The sequence below is a fragment of the Acipenser ruthenus genome, chromosome 12 (assembly GCF_902713425.1).
Source record: "Acipenser ruthenus chromosome 12, fAciRut3.2 maternal haplotype, whole genome shotgun sequence".
Taxonomy (NCBI): Eukaryota; Metazoa; Chordata; class Actinopteri; order Acipenseriformes; family Acipenseridae; genus Acipenser; species Acipenser ruthenus.
Genome location: NC_081200.1, coordinates 16,930,368 through 16,948,192, shown reverse-complemented (window position 1 = coordinate 16,948,192; position 17,825 = coordinate 16,930,368). Strand labels below are relative to the sequence as shown.

The 17,825-nt window shown below is 40.4% G+C and overlaps 1 protein-coding gene across 1 annotated transcript; it reads left to right on the top strand.

Moving 5' to 3' along the window:
• Positions 1–16,617, top strand: LOC117417157 (cysteine protease ATG4B-like). The gene is made up of 13 exons (XM_034029053.3): positions 1–156; positions 1,205–1,306; positions 6,124–6,195; positions 8,242–8,340; positions 8,552–8,653; positions 8,969–9,041; positions 10,518–10,597; positions 12,252–12,448; positions 13,285–13,363; positions 13,627–13,772; positions 14,406–14,462; positions 14,772–14,865; positions 16,257–16,617. Exons 1-13 carry the CDS (start codon positions 147–149, stop codon positions 16,328–16,330), a joined length of 1,185 nt encoding a protein of 394 aa, XP_033884944.1. The 5' UTR covers positions 1–146; the 3' UTR covers positions 16,331–16,617.
• The last annotated feature ends 1,208 nt before the right edge of the window (positions 16,618–17,825 follow it).

Genomic DNA, 17,825 nt, shown 5'->3' with positions numbered 1-17,825 from the left:
TCTATAAAAACTAAGTCTATGATTGTTGAAAATAATCTTAGCCCCTCCTCGTGTAAACTGTGATGTCAGGTCACCACAAAGCTCGAATTTCCATTGGCCGACGGCGTCCGTCATCAGCCAACAAGTTTGGGTGAGAAGCTAACGGGATGGATGCAGGTAAGAGAGACATAAAATAATATATATATATATATATATATATATAAGAAAACAAGTCTATTAATATCAAAAACTGAAGCTGTAGCTAATGTAATCAACCCTAGGATCGTTTTCAAAGCTGGTGTATGCTTCAGCTGTAACACGTCGCTACAACGCAGATGTACATATATACAGTACAGCCTGTGGGGACTTGCTTACATTTTATAACATGCTATATATATATATATATATATATATATATATATATATATATATATATATATATATATATATATATTATACACATACATACACACATACATACACACCGGAGGCTGTGCAGGTGACTGCAGCTGCCCTTGACACTCACAGGTGTGTCTGTCGATTTATCCTCCAATCACAGTATCATCGTTGCCTGGAGTGTCTTGGATTTGGCTTTTTTTTTTTTTTTTTTTTTTTTAGTCTCTTTGCCTTTGTAACCATTTTTAACCTATGATGTCACGTTATCTAGTTCCATTTACACGGGACAGGTTTGTTTATACATAATAATGAATACAAAGTGATGCAGTTTCACCATGAGCAGCTGACTTCCACGGTTTGGTTTGCCCAAGAACAAGTGGCACTTACTGCAAAAACCTAAAATGTCCTCAGTTACTGTTCACTGGGAGCTTATGGTCTAATTGCCACCCTTGCTTTGTCAGAAGATAATATACGTTTCCACAGCCTTATTGATCTCATTGGTGTTCATCCCTATTGTCATGGATATCAACATTTAAATAAATAGCTCCCATCTCCATAATACACACTTGCTTTGAATTCCGTACAATTGTTTTGTATAATCACATCTTCAATCCCCAGCTTTTGACTCCCACCCTCTTGGGTGGTCGTGTCTTTGCTGAACGAGCAACTGAATGTGCACCCCTATATTGTGATGTTAAAAAAGAAACGGCGGAGAAGCACTGCAAACGTGCTGTCTATTCTTGTTACAGGTAATGAAATGCAGCTGCAAATATGAGTTGCCTTTTACCGTTTCTCAGTCTCACTCTCTGTGTCCTCTCTTCTCTCTCAGCTACCCTCACCTACGACACATTGAGGTTTGCAGAGTTTGAGGAGTTCCCACAGACTGAGGAACCTGTGTGGATTCTGGGACGGGAGTCCAGCGCTCTCACAGGTATGCATATCCTGCCTTTCCCCTCCAGGGTGTAGCACTGTGTGCCAGAGAGTTCAGTACAGGAGAATAGGGACTGTGAGGTAAGCTGAGGGGAGCTGTTCCAAGCTCTTTTTCTCTACACAAAGACAGTAATGCTGAGTAAGTTTTGATTGGGTGAACTGGCCTTGGTATGGAAACATTAGTAACAGCTGCAGAAGTGGTGTAGTAAAGATGGATACACTTTTAAATAGATGCTTCACTCGTTAAATAGATGCTTCACGGCAAATGGAAGTTCGAAATAGGTAATCAGGGATGGAATATTCCCATTGCATAGCAGTTAGATCCTGTGGCTGGGTGCCCCGGCCCTGTGCGTATTTTTATGTTATATGTAGTGTGTTATTGTTGTTTTATGTATGTTTTGGTGCATGGGGTAATGCTTGGGTTATGTAGCATGGTGATTTAAAATGTATTGTGGGGCTCCCGAGTGGCACATCCAGTAAATGCGCTCCGCGTCGAGTGCAGGGTGCGCTTTATAGCCTGGAGATTGCAGGTTCGAATCCAGATCATTGCCGACCGTGACCGGGGGTTCCTAGGGGGTGGCGCACAATTAGCCGAGCGCTGCCGGGGTAGGGAGGGATTAGGTCGGCAGGGGAGTCCACGGTTCACCGCGCACCAGCGCCCTCTGTGGCTGATAGTGTTCTGCGGGTCTGCAGTGGAGCCATTCAGATCTGTGTTGTCCTCCGGCACTATAGGTCTGGTGGCTTCGCTGTGGATCTGCAGTGCGAAAAATGACGGATTGGCAGGGACACGTCTCAGAGGACGCGTGTTTCAGCCACCATTTCTCAAGTCGCCGGGGGGTTGCAGCGGTGAACTGGGAGAAAAATAATAATTGGGCATTCCAAATTGGGGAGAAAAAATTATTTTTAATTTTGAAAATCCTTTGTTCGTCCCAGCACTGATTTGTATGTGGGCATGGGGAGTGCACAATTAGTTCACGTGCAGACTGTGCCAGGATTCAAGTGAATGATTAATTAGTAATTGAGTCCCGGCACAGCTGTAGATACATGCAGCACAAATATCTCACTTGTGGGTTGGGGGTTCGGTGAGGAGAGAAAAGAAAGAAAACTAAAAGTATTACAATTGCTGTTCGTGCTGACTTTAAATCAGAACGTTACTTGTTTTGGGTTTGTCTCATTGTGCTTGTTTAGTGTCTGTTTTGACCACTGTACCGTTTTGTTTTGGGATAAGTGTTTTCTGTTGAACCCTTTTATTTTGCAATAAATCTGCACACCAGCGCATTCGTTTACTCACAGTACTGTGTGTTTCTTCTGGGTCTGATGTCACCACAAAGCCATCTTGTGACAGATCCATGAAATCCCTGAATAGACAATGGCTCACTCTTGAAATAGATGCACTGATTTTAATGAGATAGCCTTCTCATATCCTATATATCATATGGTACTCCAAAGTTGTATCTATTACCTCGGAATAATGAACGACTAGGAGTTTGACATCTGTTGACAATTGTCCCACTCAAGCTCCTTGTTTACGAAATATCTTGGTATCCCTCAGTATATGATCACCTCCATTTTAAAAAATAAGCAAAAGATAGACTTTTTCAACCAATACAGAATGACTGAGTGGAATGTTTCTTATTAATTTCTTCAATGGTAACTGACAAGACCTGCACCACATTGAATGTTGTACCGTATTCCTTCAAATTTAAGACGCCCTCGAATTTAAGACCAAATTTACCACCCTCAGTTTGAGGAAAAAAAGAAAACATCAAATAAATATGCATTTACAAAGAGACAACCTCAATTATGCTGTTGTATCGTACAAAACACACGAAACAGTGTTGTTGTAGATTAAACACAGAGCTTGTTTATTGTGCTGCGCACTGTATAATACTTAAGATGGCGTCTCTGTCGTACACACACCACCACTCACTTACGGCATCACACATCCTGACAACAGCAAGCACGGCATCGGGCAACACGTATAGTGCCGTGAAAAAGTATTTGCCCCAAAATCTAATATTAGATAAAAGGGACCCTGAGTGAACAAATAACACAAAAATTGGATACATATTTCATTTATTTATTAAAGAAAGTTATGCAACACCCAATGCCCCCGTGTGAAAAAGTAATATCCCCCTGAGACTCAATAACTGGTTATGCCACCTTTAGCAGCAATAACTGCAACCAAACGCTTCCTGTAGTTCTTGATTAGTCTCTCACAGCGCCGTGGAGGAATTTTGGCCCACTCCTCCATGCAGAACTGCTTCAACTCAGTGACATTTGTGGGTTTTCGAGCATGAACTGCTCGTTTCAGGTCCTGCCACAACATCTCAATGGGGTTTAGGTCTGGACTTTGACTAGGCCATTCCAAAACTTAAAATTTCTTGTTCTTCAACCATTCTGATGTAGACTTGCTTGTGTGTTTTGGATCATTGTCTTGCTGCATAACCCAGCTGCGCTTCAGCTTCAGCTCATGGACGGATGGCCTGACATTCTCCTGTAGAATTCTCTTATACAGAACAGAATTCATGGTTCCTTCAATGATGGCAAGGCGTCCAGGTCCTGATGCAGCAAAGCATCCCTAAACCATGACACTACCACCACCATGCTTGACCGTTGGTATGAGGTTCTTACTGTGGAATGCAGTGTTTGTTTTTTGCCAGACATGACGGGGCCCATGTCGGCCAAAAAGTTCCACTTTTGACTCATCTGTCCAAAGACCATTGTTCCAGAACTCTTGAGGATCATCCAGGTGCTTTTTGGCAAACTTGAGACAAGCATTCATGTTCTTCTTGTGAGCAATGGTTTCCACCTTGCTACTTTTCCATGAATCCCATTTTTGCCCAGTGTCTTTCTGATGGTGGAATCATGAACACTGACCTTAGCCGAGGCGAGAGAGGCCTGCAGATCCCTGGATGTTGTTCTAGGGTTCTTTGTGACTTCCTGGTTGTTAACCAAAGTACTCAAACAGCTGACCTTAATTATTCCTTTAATTGGGTTGAGTTAACTAGGGGGTTTTGACAGAGATCGAATGGTGCTTGGTGATAGATCTCCCTCTCGACCTGTGAGGGCACTGTGTAATGGGAACAGAATACCCTTAACTAAATGGCACGACAATTTATTCCGTAGGGTAGGTGGAAGTTGGTCATTTGGGAAAGGGGCACAGCTACGGTATCTAAACTCAATGACCCAGACGGTAAACGGTGTGGCATCTGAGGACTGGAAGAGCGGATGCGCTCGTTAATCTAGGGGTCATGAGCGAGGATATAAATAGGGGTCATAGCTGATGTGATCTTTTCCTTGGTAAATGGTTAGTGTTGAAAACACAGAAGGAGTCTGTGCTGTTTCGTGAACCGTGAGTTTTGTCTTGTGTTTGTTTAGTGTTTTGTTAACTGTCGTCTGTTTTTAATAGACTACCAGTTGCACGATCCGGAGCTGTAGCAAAAGCCAGCATAAACCCGGACATCACTTTCACCCCTGCATTTCACGGAGAACTGCATTACACCACTTGCACGTATTCACTATCACTAAGAACTGTGTTTGTGTTTTATGTTTAGTGTTGGTGTGTAAAACTGGACTTTTTGGTTACGGGTCAAACCTGGGGAATTACAAATACTGAGTGATACACGCCGCTGTATCACTCCAACATTATTATTTACAGGTGTTTGCCAAAAGGCTCTAGACATTATTAATTAAATCAATAAACACCCTTGCACCTGGAAATCATTGTCTGTCTGTTTTATATTCGCTCTGCACTGCACTCACCTGTATTCACTCACCACTTTGCCACATGAGGGCAATAACTTTTTCACACCTGAAGATTGCATGTTTGATTACCTTGCACACCAAACAAATGAAAAAAGCACCAAACATTTTTTCTCTCAGACTCCCTCTATATATTACTACAACCCACAAAAAAATCTGACCAAATACAATGTGAAAAATGTGCAAAAATGCAGAAAATCAGACAGGGGGCAAATACTTTTCAAGGCACTGTAACCCAGCAACCACAACAGCATTGAACATTGCTTGGTATGTCGAAAAATACAGGGTCTGATCAGCGTTTCTGATCTGTCCAAGCTGGTACTGTTTGTTAGAAATGCTGAAATTGTTAAACGTTTCTCTTGGAATTCCTCAGGAAGCTTGGTTTGTCTTTTCTCGGCAGTGTCAGTCACATTGCTATTTGTGTACTCGGGTAGTCACATCTTTTCTTGGTGATTTTTAATACACGCATCACTATACTGTAATCGAATTTAAGACGCAGGCTATTTTTGAGAAGCAAAAAATGGTTAAAAAAGCGTGTCTTAAAGTCAAAGGAATACGGTAGTTGTCTCTGCCATTGCAGAAAACTATATACAGGGCCAAAATAAGAAATAGGTCTACACTTCTTTTAAAATATGTGCACACAGGTGCTTCTGTGGTAGAATACAGAACAAGTGGGAAAGCACATGGCTAATTTGCATAGCAGCAGCACACACCAACTTCTCTTTTTACTTCCATCTGACGTTCTGCAAATCTACAGGTAATTTACACAAGCAAACTAACACTACAATATAGCAATACAACTTCTTTAGATGTACAAAAACTGGGATTACTGTAGTTTTATGTCATGTTATAAAGGGGAGGGAGGCTAAATATCATATTTGAAACGGCCTACCTTTTCCTATAGCTTCTACTGTTCCAAATTGATCATTTCCTCAATACCACTCTGGCTATGGAGGGCCCTACTTCAGGTAATTAAACAGTGAAAAGATCTTCAAATCTGTAATAGATCCCATTTTCCTTTAAACACGTTTTTGCTGTTTTCCTCCTTTTTAGAGAAGGATGACATTCTGTGTGATATTTCTTCTCGCCTCTGGTTCACTTACAGAAAGAATTTTCCACCTATTGGTAAGTAGCTTGGCATGTGAATGTTACATATTGCCTCCCCCAACACTACTTTGGACAATGCAAAGCTTTGTTTTAGATAAATGTAGTGTCAATAATATGGTCTATTCACACCAGTCAGGGAAACAGGAGCTGAAAAGATCTGTGAAGTGACAAGACTCTTCTGTACACTGTTTGTGTACAGAAGGAGAGAACAGACACAGAATCCTGGCAGTGAGTGCAAGCCTGATGTGAAATGATTGCAATTATAGATCACACCACAGAGAAAAGTATTCAGGGTCACCCATTTTATAGTTTACAGTTTTATATTAGTTTGCATTCTTTGTGGGGGATATATTTTATCACTGTTTTTACCACACTGTATTTAAAGAGCTATAAAAAGCTATTTGAGACAGTAGAGTGAAAAAAAAAAGTATTTTATTTGCAGACCCTTGCCAGAACACACTACTACATTTTCATCCTTAAGATTTTTTTTTTTCAACAATAGAATAAAATAAATACATAAAATTATGTTACCATAGGTACCCTAGGTTATTTTTCTTCTCAATGTATCATTAATGACGGTATTTAGTGTTCTATATGTTATGGATGGTAACACCGTGTAACACATTTTTTTTTTTTTTTTTGGTTCCTGGGCAGTAAGTGTTATTTCCTAATTGCTTATGCCTCAAAAGTATAGAAAATGGCTATTATTCCCCACAAACTTTGCTTTTGTGACCAGGACAGTGATATTTTGAAATTTACCTATTTCCAATGAGAAAACGGGCGAATTTGTGTCTTTTCGTTCACATAGAGTCAGAAAAAAACAACATATGAATCCAAATTAACATGTATTTATACTAAAGTAATACAAAAATGACTACAAAAGATTTAGAAGTGAGTAGTTTTTCGAGATTTACGATTATACTGTAAATCACTTTCACGAATCAGCCCCCAAATGTAGTCTCCCATCATGTTCTCGTTATACTGTCCTTGGTAGCGGCGTTCAAAGTCCAGTATATCCTGGTGGAAGCGCTCGCCTTGCTCCTCCGAGTACGCTCCCATGTTCTCCTTGAATTTATCAAGATGAGCATCAAGGATATGGACTTTGAGGGACATCCTACAGCCCATTGTGCCGTAGTTCTTCACCAGAGTCTCAACCAGCTCCACATAGTTTTCGGCCTTGTGATTGCCCAGGAAGCCCCGAACCACTGCGACAAAGCTGTTCCAAGCCGCTTTCTCCTTACTAGTGAGCTTCTTGGGGAATTCATTGCACTCCAGGATCTTCTTTATCTGTGGTCCGACGAAGACACCGGCTTTGACCTTTGCCTCAGACAGCTTAGGGAAGAAGTCTTGAAGGTACTTGAAGGCTGCCGACTCCTTATCTAGAGCTCTGACAAATTGTTTCATAAGGCCCAATTTGATGTGCATTGGTGGCATCAGCACCTTCCGGGGGTCCCAGCAGTACTCATCATACTTCAAGGCGTCCAGCAAGGTCTTGATGCTGTTGTAATCCTCTTTGAGGTGCACCGAGTGAGCCAGGGGAAGAGACGGGTACTTGTTACCATTATGGAGCAGCACGGCTTTGAGGCTCCTGGATGAGCTGTCAATGAAGGACAGTATAACGAGAACATGATGGGAGACTACATTTGGGGGCTGATTCGTGAAAGTGATTTACAGTATAATCATAAATCTCGAAAAACTACTCACTTCTAAATTTTTTGTAGTCATTTTTGTATTACTTTAGTATAAATACATGTTAATTTGGATTCATATGTTGTCTTTTTCTGACTTTATGTGAACGAAAAGACACATTCGCCCGTTTTCTCATTGGAAATAGGTAAATTTCAAAATATCACTGTCCTGGTCACAAAAGCAAAGTTTGTGGGGAATAATAGCCATTTTCTATACTTTTGAGGCATAAGCAATTAGGAAATAACACTTACTACCCAGGAACAAAAATTGTGTTACATAGTGAATTAAAGGGTAATGTGATTTGTTTGTTGTAAACACTACAGGGTGTTCTGTAACTCTTAAGTGCTGCCCTTGTCTCTGTGTTCTCTGCGGTAGGAGGGACAGGCCCCACCTCTGATACTGGCTGGGGTTGCATGCTGCGATGTGGGCAGATGATTCTGGGAGAAGCCCTGGTCTTCAGGCACCTGGGCCGAGGTATTTATTTATTTAACCCTTTCATTTAGCGCTGCTAACATATACCATCGGAAATCACGTTGGAACCTCACGAGACTCCTAGGTCCCAGTCTGAGTTAGTGTAGAAATATAAGTAAAAAAAACATGTTTTTGTCCTGTTCTCATGTATATTGGCATGTTTGGGTACTGATGTCTTTTTTTGAGAAGCTCACAAACTCTTTTGTCTCTGCAGACTGGAGGTGGGTGAAAGGAAAGAGGCAGCGAGAGGAGTACTACAGCATTCTTAACGCCTTCATTGACAAGAAGGACAGCTACTACTCTATACACCAGATAGGTAAGCCCTGCATAATCCGTGAATGATGTGTGGGAGACTGACTCAGGCAAAAAAAGACAGAAAAGACAAGAGTTAAAGAGAGACAGGCCTGACATTGAGACTGATACGGAAACTGTGCCAAAGTCTAGGGAGAGAATAGATAATACTGTAGTTATTGAAGATGAACAGAACAGCATATCTATATCTAGAAGCTTTTTATTATCAGTATGTCAAGCATCCTAAAAAAGCCCAGTGAGTTATTGATGAAAATCAATATCCGCTGTGATAAAGTAACTGCTCCCTGTAAATCCCTCTTGCTGTCTCTTCTCTCTCTAGCTCAGATGGGAGTGGGGGAGGGGAAATCCATTGGACAGTGGTATGGACCAAACACAGTTGCACAGGTGCTAAAGTAAGTGTTTCCCTTTGCAATTTGCTTTTATCACAGTCATTTTCACCCTAAACCATGCTGTTGTTTGTCAATAACAGTAATGTGACGTTGCTGCTTGAATTGCCTTTTCAAAAGACAGGAAGCTGACACTATGCAAACCCAAATAGCAAATAAACATTTTTAAGAGCTAATATGAAAACAACAAAATAGCAAAACCTTTGGCCATTACAACATTGAAAAAAAATTCAAACAAACCTAAACTAATAACTAAATAAACTGATAGCACTAGTATCTCTTAGAGTAAGACCAGTTGCACAAAGTATTTTTTTTTTATTTTTTATTATGAAGTGTTACTGAATACATCTGACTAGCACAATTTCAAGATGAAATTGTGTTCTGTTGAGGTGTAGGTACTTAATGTGTAACAGGCAGTGTTGTGTGATGCACTGCCATTGCGGATTGTGTACCCTATTGGTGAGATGAGGTGGGGTTAAAATCTCTACAACCACAAATACAGAGGAGCCCGGCTCTTTGCATAATGGTTAAGACGCTTGCATGCGGTGTGTGGTTGTGGGGTCTCCGGTTTGAGCCCAGCCTCTGATGCAACTTAAAAGAAGGACGTTTTTATTTATAAGCATCCCTGCGATGTCATAAAACCATTTCTTGCAACTTAGTATTTTCACTGTTATCAAACTCATTGGGCAAAATCTAATAGCACCATTCACTTTGGCCTGTGACCTGTGTCTGTGACTTTTTGGTTTGTCGATGAGAAAGACCTAACACTTTGATATTGGCTTCTGTATTATGCGATTCCCTCGGTCATGTTTCGATCATGGGTATTGTATAAGATTCATTAGCCCTTGTGGCAAAGTGGCTGCTGAGTGAGAACTACTGAGGCGTGCTCTACTCGTATCGAATGTGTCCCAGTGTTATGACATTTTCTGCATCAATACATTGATATCTATATCTATGGAAGCACCCCCGAAGTGAAAGAAATTGGGTACCCGTGAAAGGGGAGCTCTAAACATACGTAAGCGCCTTGGACAAATGTGCTATGATAATATAATCCAGTTAAGTTTGTAAAATTAATTTATAAAGCCGGATATAAATATAAGAACCGTACGTGGATTTTATCCCCCCTTGTGTGTGAAGGCTTATTATTTTTAGTATTATTATAATGCACTGTACCTGAGTGATACAAGGATGATTATTATATTAACTTAACGTAGACCTACGGCTGTATTGTAATACTGTACTTTGTAACAACTGCTAAATTAATTAATAAATAATTCCACGACAATAAGCATAGGCGCGAAATTATTGCATCGTCATGACAGTGGGACACGGAGCTGGCCGTGTCTGACCTTTTTTTAAAAAAAAATTATTTTTATTTTTATAAATGTCATCACCCATGTTCCTCACCTATGTTTGTCCTATTTAAAAGTTCTGCAGTTACTAGACTATGAGTAAAGTCTTGCTGTCTCTGTCTCTCCACAGGAAACTCTCAGTGTTTGACTCCTGGAGCCGTCTCGCTGTTCATGTAGCCATGGACAACACAGTGGTCATTGAGGAGATCAGTGAGTGCAGATTTTACAATGGAGGGGAACAGGCTGTGTGGTTTATAGATAGGACCCTGCGAAATTCATGGGAGAATTAAAACAGCAAGACTAACCTGCAATTCAGTCCTAAACCTCCAGATATCTGTTTAGCCACTCCAGCTAAACTGATCTAAAGAAAAATTAAGGAATCAACACATTACATTCTGGATAATTAGAAAATACTCCCTAATTACAAGGAACACTTGTGATGCATTTAAAGAAAAAGCTTACCTCGAGACTTTTAGAAATAATGGATGCACCAACAAAATCAAAAGAGATCGCACACAGGCATATCTGCCTGTTGTCTCCACACTCCCTGATTGCAAAGCATGGTAAGGGACTAGTGGATCTAATACAGTGGTTTGAAAGCCGTAACGTTAGAGTTCATCAAGTGTATAATAAAGCTGTATAATTAATAAATACATACTGAGCATTGCACAGATGCCACTATAAACAAACAGTGTGTTAAAACTTTCCACAAAATGTATGAAAAATTGACGAGCTACTACAACCCTGATCAATGCAGAATAAAACCATGTTTGTTTCAATCAGCTCACAAGTTTCTGAAGGCAGTAAGGGTTTTTGACCCACAACAAGTTTGTAGTTTGGATAAAGAAACCCTCCCATTAGATGATATTCCAGGGTTTGATACTTAATGTAAATCAGAAATTGAGGGAAATCAGCTATATGCAAAAGGAAACAGTAGTGAAATTTCTTTGACCGAATTTTGGAGAAATGCAGAAGAACTATTTCCCAATTTATCAAGAAAGGTTAAAAGATATTTGACAGTGGTTACCAATTCTGTGGATGCTGAAAGAAGTGTTTCTTCTTAGATTATATTCTAAGAACAGAACAAAACAAATAAAAAAAACAGCTTATATATGTTACCGTTCCATAATCTATCAAATACCCAGATTCCAATACATTGTTATATTAACTATACTGTTCAGGGATCGTGGCAGAAACAGGAATTCCATTAAAAGAAGTGATTTGCGTAAAAGTGTACTGGTAAATTAAAACCTACAAATAATGTATTTATACTTATGAATTCTCTGAGATATTGAAAAAAACTTCCTTTTAAAATCCTGTTATACGTATTCACAGGAATATAAGGGTTACATTAATGTCAGTAGCCATCTACAGTGTTCTGTTTATTAATCTGCTAATACGTACTTTGTAGTAATGGGATGAGCAATTAAAATGGTTAAAGTAATGTAATGGGATGATTGTTTACTGTGGAGGCTATATTGACATCGTGTGGCTAGAGGACTAAATTACAGGTTGAAAAGCTAATCGTGAAAAATGCAGGGCTCTAGTTATAGAGTCAGATTGACTTAGCGGCTTTGTGCTCAGAGGGTCTCAAGCTTTTTTGGTTTAGTGGATCCCTTTTTAAAACTCATTTTGAATAGGGAACCCCAAATAAAAACTGAAGAAAAGGTAAAACACAAAGAAAAAACATAAGAGCCAAGTTAAACAAGACAAAGTTGCTGCTAACTTAGCTGCTGTTTCTATATCAGTAAAGATGTTTTGAGGAGCAGAGGAAAGGCTATCCCAAGTTGAAAGGCTTGCTATCTGATTGCTGATGCCTGTGTGAGATGTGGCTGTGCTGACGTGTGTCCTGTGTGTGTGTCAGAGCGGCTGTGCATGCCGTGGCTGGACTATGCTGGAGCTGCTGCCTTCCTGGACCCCGAACTGGAGCGGGAGCTCAATGGCTTTACAGAGGGAGCCTGTGCGCTGGATCAGTCTGCCGTGTGGAAACCGCTGGTGCTGCTGATCCCACTGCGGCTGGGGCTGAGCGAAATCAATGAGGCCTACATCGAAACACTCAAGGTCAGCTTCTCTGTCTTACTGATCATGTAAATATACCGTCAGCCATGTAGCTATACTACAGCCCAGGGTGAAACTTGCATCACTATTGAATTTTACACATTTATGTTTAATTTAAACACATCACATCTCGGTTTCGTTTACTAAATCCATACCTGCTGCCTCTGACTGTGCTGCACCAGCTGCTGCTGAGCTCACAGCTGTCCTTTCTAACACTGCACAGATAAAAGGAACTGTAAACTTTCATATGCAATGGTTTGGAATAATAAAGTAGCAGCATCTTGTTACCTGAGGAATAATTACAGTTTGCCAGCCTGCTGCTCGTGTTTACTAATGCTGGCTGTGTGTAGATACACACAATGCAACTTGTATTGATATGGAAAATGTGTAAAAAGTCTGTGAAAACATTGATAAAAGTATACGTTTTTGTTTTGTATGTGTTACACTCTACTCCTTTTGAAAATGTCTGTGCACGCAATTGTGCACATTCATGATTTTTAAGAAGTTTGAAAATGTCTTTTAAAAAACAAAGAAATTTAAGACAATATTACAAACATTATACCACAGCCCTCTCTGTTCCGACCAGTATATTCAAATGATTGTCTGATTCAGGGTTAAAGTGTGTCAGTTTCCCCAAAAAGACCCTCAATGAACTTCAATAATACTGACATAACAAACACCCCTATAATTCAGACTGTTGAGTGGTTTATTTTGTGGACTGTTCTCCACTGGGAGCTAAGTTGAGATTAGTTTGCTGGATGACTGTATGATCTCCAGTGTCTCAGATTTGTTGGGAGCTTGCAGGTCATATCTGTATCTGTGTGTGTTTGTCCCTACAGAAGTGCTTCATGCTGCCCCAGTCACTAGGAGTGATTGGGGGGAAACCCAACAGTGCCCACTACTTCATCGGCTATGTAGGTGAGTGCAGGAGAGGGACTGTCTGTCTATACGGATGGAAATACATCTCCCATTGCATAGCAGATTCAGCCATTCCAGAGATTACTGTGAACTTGTTTAACATGGTACTAACAGAATAATTCCAGTCAACCTAATATGTATTGCCATCATTTCATTTCCTAAGCTCTGTGATGACAAACATTTCGACTGTTTCGATGTCTAGTATTTCCAAAAGCGCTGTGATGCACAGGGGCGCTTGTGTCTGTGTGTGTCTCCCTCTGCAGGAGAGGAGCTGATCTATCTGGACCCCCACACCACACAGCCCTCTGTGGAGCCCTGCGACGATGGGCTGGTTCCTGATGACAGTTACCACTGCGAGCACCCGCCCTGCCGCATGCACATCCGCGAGCTTGACCCCTCCATCGCGGTGGTAGGGAGGGACACTGCTGCACTGTCTTAACACCCATTTCACAACGGGCGGACACTGCTGGGGCCAGTTTGAGTCAACATTCTGCCCCCAGCGGGTTTAACAAATACCACATTTGCTCTATGTTGAAGAACACCTAGTTAGATATTACATACCAATACCAAATAGTCTTATAGGAATTGTAAAAGAGACTTTTACTTATTAACTTTGTGTCTACACAAAACCTAAAATACATGTAAAAGCTACGCAATACAGTGCGCTGGAAAACAGTGTCTGACCACCCCAGTATGGAACATCTTATCCACTGTACCAAATCAGAAGTTGCACATTTTCTGATGGTAGCAGGTTCAAAAAACAAGTGTGGAAGGACAAGGGGGAAACCTACCGTAATGCTAGACCGGACTGTCCTCTAAGACCCCCTTGAGGACAATCTGCAATGTTTAGAGAGACTACCCCACTGGCTTTCCAGTGTCATCCACATTAAAAGTGGCCAAATACTAAATGTGTGTATTTAGATAAGAGGTCTAACACTTTTTCCAGGACGCTGTACCTATTGCACTGTAACATTTAGGATTTGTCATGTGATAAATTACCTGCTGTTTATTTTCTTTTATATTGCTTTTCTTTTTTTGCTAGGGTTTCTTCTGTAGTACGGAGGATGATTTTGATGACTGGTGTTTGCGCATTCGGAAGGTGGGCCACTCTTTCTGTTCACATCTTTACAAGCCCTGCATTCTTAGCTCTTCAAAACATAATCATGAACTCTGAAACACCTTGCCTGTGCTCTTAGAATATACTTCAGCTTTCTCAACCAAAATCATTACAATACATTGAAACAATAATTGTGTAGTCTTAGTGTCGGTAAAAGGCGTGCGGTCATCAGTCTTTGCGTTGTTACATGCACGTACAGTGGATGTAGGTCTTAGTGATCTTTTTCATGATACTAGTTACTCTGATTTTGTATGTTTTCTGTAATGAAAGTGTGGTCTCTGTGCTCTCTAGATGTCCGGGAGAAGAGAAGCATTGCCAATGTTCGAGCTGGTGGACAGACAGCCTTCTCATTTCATGAGCTCAGATGTACTGAACCTCACCCCAGGTGAGTGGCACACCGGCACTCTCACTCCACTCTCAAACTCAGTGTCGTGTTGTATCATTAGACACTTGTTTTTGAGTACTTCAAAAAAAGTACTCACATTCTGTTCTCATGCTGTGAAACAAACTAAAGCAATTTACTTTTAATAGTACTTTGTAAGTGAACTGCATTTTGAATCTAGGTGCGAAAGAGCCCAGTGCCTCATAGGTGTTATTTTGTAAAGTTCCAGCTGGTAGCCGAGTAAAAACTGAAGTGGTCATCATTTGTCATGTGCTTTGTTAATAACCATGTCCGGAAAACAAAAGCAGTGGCATGACACACAAGGGTGTATTTTAATTTCTAAGCAGTGGCAGGTCTTATTACAGCCAACCTAAAAATGATCAACATGATTTTTCTGATAAGTACTTGTATTTACTCATGTTATTCGGTGGGTCAGTAAATCAAACCTGGGGGGAAACACCAGCAATCATTCGTGGTAAAGAACAAAGTAAACATACCTATACATGGATACCCCAAATTAAAATTATACTTATATATATATATATATATATATATATATATATATATATATATTATATATATATATATAAAACTGTGAGGCGTGCGAGTACAAATGGAATGTCCAGACAGTAATTTATGTGTAGAAGAATAAACAGGTTTATTATGATCACGGAGTCCCCGGACATAAAACAAAAGGGGATAAAACAGAAAAGAAAATATTAGTACAGTTCTCCAGTATTCAAAAACCACCGCCAAACTTTCGTCTCTCCCTCTGCCTCGTTACCCCTCCTATTTTCCCTTCGGACCAACCCCGAACACAGTAGTACGTTTCCTTTAGTATGCAACGCCCCGCCTCTGTAGTCAGTGGAACACCAATCCCCAACTGACAAGTGTCCTTATAACTCACTTGACTCCAATGGCTGGAATTTACATACTCGTACTTCCGCCCCTCACCATGGTGCCGCCCCTCATAAAGATGACTTTCGTCATGGTCACGAGACCTTGGTAAGGGAAGTCCCGAGTTGGTTTGCTGCCTTCTGCTGTCGGGAGGCTGAATTACAGACCGAAACCCCTTTGACTCATCACAAAAACAAACAATTTTTTTTTTATTTCCACTTCCAGGTGAATGTTTTGTATAAAACTAGGCTTATCCTAGAAGGTACACTTACCTAGTCTCCCACTAGTGTCCCTTTATACTGCAGAAAAAGTTATAAGGTGGCATAAATGCCATTCTACTAACACTATCATTCTAGTTATAAGGCAGAATACAAATAGCACAATGGCTCCTGACTATAGTGTTAGAAATGGGGAGTGATGTGCTTGACAGGGTTATATAAATGGGTAGCCTTTCCTTGAATGCTTCGATAAAGACTTTTCAATTCTTACTTTGGCAGATTTCTCTGACTCTGATCACCTGGAGAGGTTCTTTGACTCGGAGGACGAGGAGTTTGAGATCCTGTCTCTTTGAGGAGGACTGTGTCCAGACCAGGAGAGGTCTGTCAGGGAAGAGGAGGGCTGGGGAAAGGACTAATATCTCACATCGATTGATCCCAGCATTCAACGCATAGTGTAATCCTGACCCACCCCAGAGCAAAGCTTCCTGTCTGGTCAACTACAAACTACTACAGACTTAACTTGCACTACAAAGACTTGTGTAAGGGGTGGGGATTGATTATTTTAGTTTTTTGTTATTTTAAGTTCACAATTTGCACATTTTTTTGTTTTATTAAAAAAAAAAAAGCAAAAAAAAAAAAAGCATTGTATCCCAATAAAACCTCCTGTTGTAAACGCAGATGTCAATGATAACGATAGACGGTACATTCCAGGAAAAGCCATTTGAAAGCACAAGGGTCTCTAGGTTGGGAATTTTGCTTAACATATGCAGTTTCACTATTGGATTTACAGAAATTCACTTTCCCTTCGAACATAAAAACAGCCTCTTCACAATACCTTTTTACATCACATAAATATGTATTTGAAATCTGACCAGGGTTGCAAATCCTATAAATACTGACTAGCTTGCCCCTTTGGTGTGAATACTAGATTAAGACTTACAGGTTCAGACATCTCTGCACAGCTGCTCATACCTTATACATGGCAATGGGTATAGCTGTCATGTATGAATGGCAGTGCTGGAACTCAGCTTTAAGGTTGATAGCTTCATAATATAGACAGTGTTGCTTGGTGTCTTAATGTAACTGGCTGCCTCCAATTTCAGATCATTTTAGCAATTGTGGTTAATCAGTTTTATTAGGTGCCAGTGAGAAAGCATGTGAAAAAATGTTAATTCTAGTTGGATACTTAAAGCATGGGACTGCAGGCATTTGTTCTGGTACTGAGGAATGGTTTAAAATACAAACCTACAAGATTTGGAGTTACTGTAACACAGGCAAAGAGAAAACGACTCATGATGTTGTAGAGTAGGGTTCTACTTCAAAGCGATAAGTTCAAGCAACATATACATGTCACATTTATAAGCTGTTTTCCAATCAGGAATGTGTGATTGTTAGAAAACTGCTGTAGTTGCCTATTTAAGTTGCGTACAAACCCACTTTAGGGTAAACTGCTACACACAGCAGACTAATCAATACTAAGTTTACATTCATTCTACCCTTGGTGGAGGGAAAAAAACAACAATTGCTCATTTAAGAAATAAAGTATTATATAGAAGAGGAACGGCTCATGTTGTGGTAGTGATAGCTGAACTGCATTTAAGGATTGTCTTCCCTTAAAGTAATTGCAGTTAACAAAATGATTACAGAAATCTTTCCCATGTTGCATTTGAGCTGATGTGAATGAAACGTGTTACAGCAAACACGTTCTTTCATTTTAAAACAGAAGTCCAGCATTCCAGCACGCTGTACACGGTTTGCTTGCCTTGCCTTCCTGGAAGTCTCTTGCTGCTTTAACCTCCTTGGTTTTTTTCACCCAGCAGTGACACCTGGGTCAGACCATGTTGCTGG